Source organism: Oncorhynchus mykiss, chromosome 29 (genome assembly GCF_057628025.1).
Source record: "Oncorhynchus mykiss isolate SJ-2025 chromosome 29, ASM5762802v1, whole genome shotgun sequence".
Taxonomy (NCBI): Eukaryota; Metazoa; Chordata; class Actinopteri; order Salmoniformes; family Salmonidae; genus Oncorhynchus; species Oncorhynchus mykiss.
The window spans coordinates 17,679,210-17,690,892 of NC_143050.1; the positions used below are offsets into that span (position 1 = coordinate 17,679,210).

At 42.2% G+C, this 11,683-nt stretch overlaps 1 protein-coding gene across 1 annotated transcript; it reads left to right on the top strand.

Moving 5' to 3' along the window:
* The first annotated feature begins 362 nt into the window (after positions 1–362).
* On the top strand, positions 363–2,463 carry LOC110510017 (leucine-rich repeat neuronal protein 4). The gene is made up of 2 exons (XM_021591277.3): positions 363–605; positions 1,350–2,463. The coding sequence occupies exons 1-2, from the start codon at positions 590–592 to the stop codon at positions 2,096–2,098; spliced, it is 765 nt and encodes a 254-aa protein (XP_021446952.2). The 5' UTR covers positions 363–589; the 3' UTR covers positions 2,099–2,463.
* The last annotated feature ends 9,220 nt before the right edge of the window (positions 2,464–11,683 follow it).

An 11,683-nucleotide genomic window follows, 5' to 3' on the forward strand; every position in this document is an offset into this window, starting at 1 on the left:
TCTCTGACTTCATTCAACCACTGAACGCTTGCCTCCTCCGTGTATGATGACAGTATGTGCATGTAGAACAGTCTTAACCAGACCGTGTTTGGGACAGTCATACAGACAGTAAAGAGGGGGAAGGAGAGGTGAGCCATTGAGCGGAAGGGTTGGGAGGTACTGGTGTGTGTCTGACGGTGACAGATGTGTGTGAACCTGCCTGGGCAGCAGACAGAATCAACCCCATCCATTCACTGTGCTCCAGCCCTAACAGGCAGAAAGTCTCATTCATAAACAAGGTTTCTCTGGAAAAAAACACACATCAATGGAATGCAATAGGAGTTCATGTGATTTGCAGCTGACTGCACTGGGAGTTACCTCACATACAGGGGAAGCAAGCGAGAGGCACACACACGCACATTGCCAAACCACCATGGAACAGAGAGAGAGAGAGCGGTTGAGCAGGAAGAGAGGGATAGCAATAGACGGGTAGAGAAGGGGTAAGGGGAGGGAGAAAAGAAGGAGGGGATTGTTGGGGAGTTAGGAAAAATGTATAAAAAGAGGGAGAGAGAATAAAAGAACAGAAAGTAAGAGATTTCAAAGGCGATTAATGACTCGACTATCAGGTGAACAAATATTTTTTTAAACATTTTCATCAATCTAAAATGTTCTATTCCTTATTCTATATAAATGACTAAAGAGAACATTTGTTTACAACTTTTTGAAGGCTATTGACACACATGTAACTCGTTAACTACTGGCATACAGTTTTGTTGATTCGGGTCGTCTCTCTCTCTCAATGTTAGTGGAGTTCTACTAAACCTTACCTCCGTTTTTTTTAGTGTGTTCTGTTAGTATTAGTATGTTTATTCATCCATACTTGTTTATCTAGGGTATCCTTCAGGTAGATATACTGTTTTTGTATAGGATCATGTGGAGATTGCATTGGCAGCTCTGCTGTAGAGGTGGAAGTGCTGTGTGTGTGTAAAGACTGGCTCTGACCTATTGTGCAATAAAGTCTGCTAGTTAGATTATTATATAAACTAATAATCTTTGGGTTTCAGATTACTATGTTGTTGTTCTTTTAAATCCCACATGAGGGTGGTGCCTTTAACCACTTCCACTGGTGTGATAGATAAAAAGGTTTGAATTAAATAAACTTGACGATTAAGCTGTACAATATCCCATGAAGGTGAAATCAAGCCTTCTTCACAAATTTTAAAATAACAACACATCAACAAATCTTTTGTAAAAGTCTAACAGACTTAGTTCTTGGTATGTCTCCAAACGAATAAATTTAGGGTGGGTTGTTTCATAAGCAGATCGTGTCAAACCCTCTGTAATGGAATGCTATTTTCTATCATCTTCAGATGCAATGTCCACCCACAGGGATCCTCCACCTCCCCTCATAATCCTCACACTGGCTCTTCTCAATGGATACTCCTCCTTCGCTGCACCCTCTGACGTCTCAGGGACCAACCACACAGCCACCCTTCCTCTAAGGCCACACAGACGCATGTATGAAATGTTGGCGCTCTCCACAAATGATGACTATGACCTGAATTGGGACACCACTCCACCCCCGCCCACTCCCTCACGGGGCACCAATCCTCAGTCCTGTGACTACAACCCCTGCCGGGAGCTACAGACCCCCTGTGCCCAGCTGGCAGCCTCCAGCGGCTGCCTGTGTCCAGGGGTGAGTGGGCCCCACGTGGCCCCAGAGCCTCCAGACCTTAAGAGACTGTCTATGGAAGGGCCAGGGGTGGTTGTTCAGTGGTGTGCACCATCGTCTGTTGTGACCCATTATGAGGTGGTGGTGGGTACCCTGGAGCCCCTGGTGTTTGGGGAGGACAAGAGGAGTGGTGTTGTGGGAAAGGTGGGGCAGGGGGTGGAGGTGTGTGTGGTGGCGGTGAATGACGCAGGAGTCAGCGAGCGTCAGAGGCGGTCCTGTACGATGTACCAGCCCCCTGGAGACAGTAGTCTGGCCCTAAAAGCTGGGCTGATCGGAGGGGCCCTGGGGCTCCTGCTGCTCCTCTCACTGGCTGTCCTGCTTTGGAGGCACAGGACTCAGAGAAAAGCAGATGCCAGGATCACCCAGGCCACGGAGGAAACACTATGAAAGGACTGAAGGAAGGCTATGGAAGAGGCTAACTCAAGAGTAGCTGTCCAGAACTGAGGCATATTTTACCATAAGAGACTGTTGTCAGTCTGTCTGTCTGTCTGTCTGTGCGTGCGTGCGTGTGTACACGTACTGAACAGGATGCTGAATAGGCCTGTGCTCACCGAAAGGCAGGAGGCACTCAGTCAGTCAGGTGATATGAAACAGCTTCCTGTCTTCTATACACATCTCAATTCAAAAAATGACTCATCTCCTTTTGCTGACTGCATTCACAGCCCAGATAAAATGCTAAAGCAAATAGATTCAAAATTAAACAAGATGCAGGTAACATAACATAATATAATAAAAAAATATTAAAACAATGATTTGACATTTGTTATTCCTTATATAAACAAAACAGTTTGTCTTTTCTTGCTCATCATTGAAATAATATACATAGTCTAGAGGAGAAACATTTTAAACTGTTTCAGAAAAGGAAGTGAATTCTCGTCTTATGTTCTGTAAAGGCAACCATAAGGCAGTTTTCAGTTACAAACAGCTGTTTAACTAGCGGTCTATGAACTCCCTCTTGAATGGGTTTGTGAGACAATGTCATAGAAAATGTTGGTCGCCCAATCTTATAGTATTGGCATCAGAACAAAAGTAGCACCAATGTTCTATTTCCCCACAGATGAGATTCATGTGAAAGCTTGTGCTGGATGGGAAATGGGGAGGGGTATGTAACCTCTTCCCCAGGCTATAATGAAATGCATTTGGCCGGCCGAGTCTAAGGGGGATGTGACACAGGATGTTATACTCCTTTAGGAATAGTCTAAGTGGGAATATATAGGAAAAGTCCAAGTGGGATCCAACTCTGACATCACTCCAAGGAAGTAGATATGTAAAAGTTAGGGTAATTGTTATTTACCTTTATTTAACTAGGCAAGTCAGTTAAGAACAAATTCTTATTGTCAATGACGGCCTAGGAACAGTGGGTTAACTTGCCTGTTCAGGGGCAGAACGACAGATACCTTGTACCTTGTCAGCTCGGGGGTTTGAACATGAAATTCGGTTACTAGTCCAACGCTCTAGCCACTAGGCTACCCTGCCGCCCCGTTAAAGTTAGGGTTACGGTTAGTGTTTAGGGTAGGGATGTCCCAAGGTTCCCGCTAAGCATCTACTGTACAATATACACTGAGTGTACAAAATATTAGGAACACTTGCACTTTCCATGACATGACATGACTGACCAGGTGAAGCTATGATCCCCTGGTAGTAGGTGACAGGCTCACCGGTTTGAGGGTGTCAACAACTGCAACACTGCTGGGTTTTTCACTCTCAACCGTTTCCCATGTGTATCGAGAATGGTCCACCACCAAAATGATATTCAGACAACTTGACAACTGTGGGAAGCATTGGAGTCAACATAGGTCAGCATCAACATGATCAGCATCCCTGTGGATTGCTTTCGACACCTTGTAGAGGACGTGCCCCGACAAATTGTTCTGAGGGCAAAAGGGGGTGCAACTCAATATTAGGAAGGTGTTCCTAATGTTTTTTACACTCAGTGTATATCAGGGCCATATAGGCTAGCCTGAGTACCAGTCTGTTTAGCTAACATTCCACTCCTTTTACTCAGTGTCATTTTGCACATGAAAGACTTGGGGCCAAGGGCTGAGGGTTAATATGTTTACCAGATCTACCACTAAGGGGCAGCAGACTCCATCGATCCAGATTTCTGATACTGGTAGGCAAAGACTACTTCAAATATTGGTACAAAAGTATAGCCTACAAACAGACTTGTCACTGAACATACAATATGACAATTATGGAAATAAATATAAATACTACACTCTTTGTGTTGGTTTGGTCATTAGGCCTACTTTAATTCCTTTGTAAGTTGCAGCCTCATATAAATACAGTTAGTAAGTGCCTATTGCCTACTAGGTTTATTTAAAGCCTACAAGGCTGGGGTTTTTGGTCATACCAAAGAGTATTGACTATTCATACCATAGCCATTATTGTCAGATGGGTAGCCAGCATTTGTTGATCCCCCTCAGAGAGAATAAAGTAGACGGCACGGGTCAAAATTTTGATTGATGACCCTGTGTCCATGATGACGTGTACATGTCCAAATATGGACCTCCGGCCAGGTCATCCTGTTCCTGTGGTCACGTGTTAGAGGGTGTGTTATTTTATATCTATATTGCATCCTTTGAAGTAGTCATGCTGATTGATGTGTAGGGACCTGGTTGAACTGGGGGGGGGGGTTCAGTGTTTGAACTTTTGAAAGTGTATGGCCCCCCACCCCCAGTTTTATTGCCCTTATGGTTGCTATCTATGAAGCAGGAATGTGTGTGTGTGTGTGTGTGTGTGTGTGTGTGTGTGTGTGTGTGTGTGTGTGTGTGTGTGTGTGTGTGTGTGTGTGTGTGTGTGTGTGTGTGTGTGTTAGAAACAAGGTCCCTTGGCATTGTGTCCATTTCAAGCTTTAAACAACAATTAAACAGCCATCTAAATAATGTTTCTCAGCCTAGTTTCCTATTTAGTTCTCTTTATATGTACAGGCACAGAGCTTCCAGATGGCTCCAGCCTAAGGATTTTCAGTGCATGTACACCTGGAGAGATTAGAACCCCAAAGAAAAGATCCTAAAGGTAATTTCAGATTCAGGTTTATCATGACAGCCTCTTTATGAAAGGCCTTTACTTATGGCTAAACAGCTTCTACACAGCTTATTAATTAGTGCTGTGGGATAAAATTAGGTGTTTCTAGGAGGGCTTAAACAAATCTACAGTGAAACAAACATGTACACTTTACACACATATTTATTGACATTTAAAAAGACCACAGTAACATGACAGAATTTGTGCAAATGCGACGAAATCTGCTAGTGGATATTAAATGTACAACAGTAGTATTCGGTAACAAGCAATACGTGTTAAACATGTGGCACAGGCAATCATGACAGCCTCTTTATGAAAGGCCTTTACTTATGGCTAAACAGTTTTCTACACATCTTATTAATTAATGATGTGGGTATACCCAGGATTTACATGCAGGATGGCTGATCTACACATGGAGGGAAAACTTACGGAGTTTTGATGGAGCGGGCAAGCGTCTTTGCGTTGGGGAATTCGAAACGGATAATGGTCAGGGCTAACCGGACCCTTTATCTGTAAGAAATAGTAAACATTTTGAATTATAACGTGTTAAAATGTATGTACTAAATATTTTGAATGAAATCACTGGTTTTAAAAATGTATTTCACGCTTTAACGATAGGGGAAGAGGTAATTTCATATTTCGGTTTAGGGGAAGAGGTAATTTCATATTTCGGTTTAGGGGAAGAGGTCATTTCATATTTCGGTTTAGGGGAAGAGGTAATTTCATATTTCGGTTTAGGGGGGTTATTAACTTTATGGAAAACAATATTCACACTATGTGGATTATAAACATGTACATACATAGAGAGCCAGAACATTCTGGCTCTCTATGTATGTATTCTTTCTACAACCCTGGTGGGGGGCACCGGGCGTTGATTAGAGATATCAATGTTTAACCCCGGGCGGTCGGCAGATATCTGGACATGCCGTATGCATGATAGTGCAAACATTGGTTTCAAACGATTCTCTACAGATAGAATGCTTGGGCCCCTGTTGAACACACACACACACGCACGCCCCCTTTTGTTTTTGAAACGCACACACACTCCTGCTGCTCCGTCACACGCACACTCACGCACGCCCCATGGTTTTCCGTGTCTTTTTTTGTTCGCGACAGACCAGGGTGATGCCAAATAATAAAAGCTTAATGTAGTTCAGATAGAGTACGATCAGCAGGGTGGGCGATCGAGTACACAACTATATCAACGGCTTGAATTTCTGACAAAATAATATTATCAATGTATACAATATATTTGTTTATTAGACCTACATAGACCTATATAACACAATATTGAGATACTAAAAAAATGTATATGCAACCTGTGGACTGATCTAGACTATGTTGAAATAATCTAAATGAATGCAGCGACCACTTCATTAAAAACTATAGATGCATTTGACCGTAGACCATTTTGTTTTATAATGGTTACATGTTCAGTACAAACCCCTGCATTCTATATTATAAAGTAGGCTGTTGGTCTTTGAGGTCCGTTATGTCAATTTGACTTTATACATCTCATTGACCTACTGTCAACTCCCTCAGTTGTAAACATCTACAATAATCATTAGACGTACGCGTCAGAGTTATCATACCCCGTGTCGGGGTTTGTACAGAGTTGGTTAAATCCGCCCTTGCTCCCCACTTACAGTGCCTTGCGAAAGTATTCGGCCCCCTTGAACTTTGCGACCTTTTGCCACATTTCAGGCTTCAAACATAAAGATATAAAACTGTATTTTTTTGTGAAGAATCAACAACAAGTGGGACACAATCATGAAGTGGAACGACATTTATTGGATATTTCAAACTTTTTTAACAAGTCAAAAACTGAAAAATTGGGCGTGCAAAATTATTCAGCCCCTTTACTTTCAGTGCAGCAAACTCTCTCCAGAAGTTCAGTGAGGATCTCTGAATGATCCAATGTTGACCTAAATGACTAATGATGATAAATACAATCCACCTGTGTGTAATCAAGTCTCCGTATAAATGCACCTGCACTGTGATAGTCTCAGAGGTCCGTTAAAAGCGCAGAGAGCATCATGAAGAACAAGGAACACACCAGACAGGTCCAAGATATTGTTGTGAAGAAGTTTAAAGCCGGAGATGGATACAAAAAGATTTCCCAAGCTTTAAACATCCCAAGGAGCACTGTGCAAGCGATAATATTGAAATGGAAGGAGTATCAGACCACTGCAAATCTACCAAGACCTGGCCGTCCCTCTAAACTTTCAGCTCATACAAGGAGAAGACTGATCAGAGATGCAGCCAAGAGGCCCATGATCACTCTGGATGAACTGCAGAGATCTACAGCTGAGGTGGGAGACTCTGTCCATAGGACAACAATCAGTCGTATATTGCACAAATCTGGCCTTTATGGAAGAGTGGCAAGAAGAAAGCCATTTCTTAAAGATATCCATAAAAAGTGTCGTTTAAAGTTTGCCACAAGCCACCTGGGAGACACACCAAACATGTGGAAGAAGGTGCTCTGGTCAGATGAAACCAAAATTGAACCTTTTGGCAACAATGCAAAACGTTATGTTTGGTGTAAAAGCAACACAGCTGAACACACCATCCCCACTGTCAAACATGGTGGTGGCAGCATCATGGTTTGGGCCTGCTTTTCTTCAGCAGGGACAGGGAAGATGGTTAAAATTGATGGGAAGATGGATGGAGCCAAATACAGGACCATTCTGGAAGAAAACCTGATGGAGTCTGCAAAAGACCTGAGACTGGGACGGAGATTTGTCTTCCAACAAGACAATGATCCAAAACATAAAGCAAAATCTACAATGGAATGGTTCAAAAATAAACATATCCAGGTGTTAGAATGGCCAAGTCAAAGTCCAGACCTGAATCCAATCGAGAATCTGTGGAAAGAACTGAAAACTGCTGTTCACAAATGCTCTCCATCCAACCTCACTGAGCTCGAGCTGTTTTGCAAGGAGGAATGGGAAAAAATGTCAGTCTCTCGATGTGCAAAACTGATAGAGACATACCCCAAGCGACTTACAGCTGTAATCGCAGCAAAAGGTGGCGCTACAAAGTATTAACTTAAGGGGGCTGAATAATTTTGCAAGCCCAATTTTTCAGTTTTTGATTTGTTAAAAAAGTTTGAAATATCCAATAAATGTCGTTCTACTTCATGATTGTGTCCCACTTGTTGTTGATTCTTCACAAAAAAATACAGTTTTATATCTTTATGTTTGAAGCATGAAATGTGGCAAAAGGTTGCAAAGTTCAAGGGGGCCGAATACTTTCGCAAGGCACTGTACATGGGTAATAATCTCCAAGCTGCTCTAAACGTTGATGTTTTTGGTGTCTCTAGGTTCATCTCTAGACTGTTGAATGAGGCCTGTTACAACTTTCTTACAAAAACTTTAAAGAGAGTTTGTGAAACCATTCAGTCGTGGATGTATGTAAAACATATTTAACACGTATTGCAGGTTACAGAAGACTCCTGTTGTACTATGAATCCCCACTCATCCCTGTTAGATCTTGATGTGTTGGCTCTCTATGTATGTACATGTTTATAATCCACATAGTGTGAATATTGTTTTCCATAAAGTTAATAACCCCCCTAAACCGAAATATGAAATTACCTCTTCCCCTAAACCGAAATATGAAATTACCTCTTCCCCTAAACCGAAATATGAAATGACCTCTTCCCCTAAACCGAAATATGAAATGACCTCTTCCCCTAAACCGAAATATGAAATTACCTCTTCCCCTAAACCGAAATATGAAATTACCTCTTCCCCTATCGTTAAAGCGTGAAATACATTTTTAAAACCAGTGATTTCATTCAAAATATTTAGTACATACATTTTAACACGTTATAATTCAAAATGTTTACTATTTCTTACAGATAAAGGGTCCGGTTAGCCCTGACCATTATCCGTTTCGAATTCCCCAACGCAAAGACGCTTGCCCGCTCCATCAAAACTCCGTAAGTTTTCCCTCCATGTGTAGATCAGCCATCCTGCATGTAAATCCTGGGTATACCCACATCATTAATTAATAAGATGTGTAGAAAACTGTTTAGCCATAAGTAAAGGCCTTTCATAAAGAGGCTGTCATGATTGCCTGTGCCACATGTTTAACACGTATTGCTTGTTACCGAATACTACTGTTGTACATTTAATATCCACTAGCAGATTTCGTCGCATTTGCACAAATTCTGTCATGTTACTGTGGTCTTTTTAAATGTCAATAAATATGTGTGTAAAGTGTACATGTTTGTTTCACTGTAGATGTGTTTAAGCCCTCCTAGAAACACCTAATTTTATCCCACAGCATTAATTAATAAGCTGTGTAGAAGCTGTTTAGCCATAAGTAAAGGCCTTTCATAAAGAGGCTGTCATGATAAACCTGAATCTGAAATTACCTTTAGGATCTTTTCTTTGGGGTTCTAATCTCCCCAGGTGTACATGCACTGAAAATCCTTAGGCTGGAGCCATCTGGAAGCTCTGTGCCTGTACATATAAAGAGAACTAAATAGGAAACTAGGCTGAGAAACATTATTTAGATGGCTGTTTAATTGTTGTTTAAAGCTTGAAATGGACACAATGCCAAAGGACCTTGTTTCTAACACACACACACACACACACACACACACACACACACACACACACACACACACACACACACACACACACACACACACATCCCCATACATACACACACACACACACACACACACACACACACACACACACACACACACACACACACACACACACACACACACACACACACACACACACACACACACACACACATACATACATACATACATACATACATACATACATACATACACACACACACATTCCTGCTTCATAGATAGCAACCATAAGGGCAATAAAACTGGGGGTGGGGGGCCATACACTTTCAAAAGTTCAAACACTGAACCCCCCCCCCCAGTTCAACCAGGTCCCTACACATCAATCAGCATGACTACTTCAAAGGATGCAATATAGATATAAAATAACACACCCTCTAACACGTGACCACAGGAACAGGATGGCCTGGCCGGAGGCCCATATTTGGACATGTACACGTCATCATGGACACAGGGTCAGAAATCAAAACTTTGACCCGTGCCGTCTACTTTATTCTCTTTCCCCTCGTTTGATCTCCGAGTGGCCATTGATTTGGCGGCAGAGGGCTTGTTCGAAATGGCAGTCGACTATGCAGGCGACTACCGAATGACTGATCTACAAAGAACTTTGCATCATAAATAACTAGACTCATTATTATTTGTAGATCAGTCACAATTTACCCATGATACATTATAGTTTTGATCCTCTTGAACAAGGCCAGTGTCACTCCATCGAATGGAAGCCAGAGCCTTCGTGCACAAACCCATGCAGTGTGATAAATGTAAATGATTTGGTTATCTGTCTGTAAATGAGAGCAGTATTATATGCCAGCTGAGCCTAAATGCTGCAATTGTGGTGGTGAACATGCACCTGAATTTCTGAATCAAATCAAATCAAATGTATTTATAAAGCCCTTCTTACATCAGCTGATATCTCAAAGTGCTGTACAGAAACCCAGCCTAAAACCCCAAACAGCAAGCAATGCAGGTGTAGAAGCATGGTGGCTAGGAAAAACTGCCTAGTAAGGCCAAAACCTAGGAAGAAACCTAGGGAAGTACCAGGCTATGTGGGGTGGCCAGTCCTCTTCTGGCTGTGCCGGGTGGAGATTTTAACAGAACATGGCCAAGATGTTCAAATGTTCATGGATGACCAGCAGGGTCAAATAATAATAATCACAGTAGTTGTCGAGGGTGCAACAGGTCAGCACATCAGGAGTAAATGTCAGTTGGCTTTTCATAGCCGATCATTCAGAGTATCTTTACCGCTCCTGCTGTCTCTAGAGAGTTGAAAACAGCAGGTCTGGGACAGGTAGCATGTCCGGTGAACAGGTCAGGGTTCCATAGCTGCAGGCAGCTGCAACAGTTGAAACTGGAGCAGCAGCACGGCCAGGTGGACTGGGGACAGCAAGGAGTCATCATGCCAGGTAGTCCTGAGGCATGGTCATAGGGCTCAGGTCCTCCGAGATAGAGAAAGAAAGAATTAGAGAGAGCATACTTAAATTCACACAGGACACCGGATAAGACAGGAGAAATACTCCAGATATTACAGACTGACCCTAGCCCCCCGACACATAAACTACTGCAGCATAAATACTGGAGGCTGAGACAGGAGGGGTCGGGAGACACTGTGGCCCCGTCCGACGAAGTGTCCTGTTAGGGTGAATGAGACGGAGGTGGCAAAAATAAGGGTTGTCCAGCATGTCTCCTATCCGGAGGCGGTCAGAATAAGGGCTGTCCAGAATGTCTCCTAACCGGAGGCGGCGAGAAGAGTGGAAGAAAGGAGTGAAGTTGAGGAAGGAATGGTAGTAGGAGAAGAGACACCAGATTCCATGTTAACAGAGGGATCCTGACATGTTGCATGTTAAGAAGGTGGACTTTGTAGCGTTTATTACTTTGTAGCATTTTTACTTTGTAGCGTGTATTACTTTGTAGCATTTTTACTTTGTAGCGTGTATTACTTTGTAGCATTTTTACTTTGTAGCGTGTATTACTTTGTAGCATTTTTACTTTGTAGCGTGTATTACTTTGTAGCGTGTATTACTTTGTAGCATTTTTACTTTGTAGCGTGTATTACTTTGTAGCGTTTATTACTTTGTAGCGTGTATTACTCTGTAGCGTGTATTACTTTGTAGCATTTTTACTTTGTAGCGTGTATTACTTTGTAGCGTGTATTACTTTGTAGCGTGTATTACTCTGTAGCGTGTATTACTTTGTAGCATTTTTACTTTGTAGCGTGTATTACTTTGTAGCGTTTATTACTTTGTATCATTTTTACTTTGTAGCGTGTATTACTTTGTAGCATTTTTACTTTGTAGCGTGTATTACTTTGTAGCGTTTATTACTTTGTA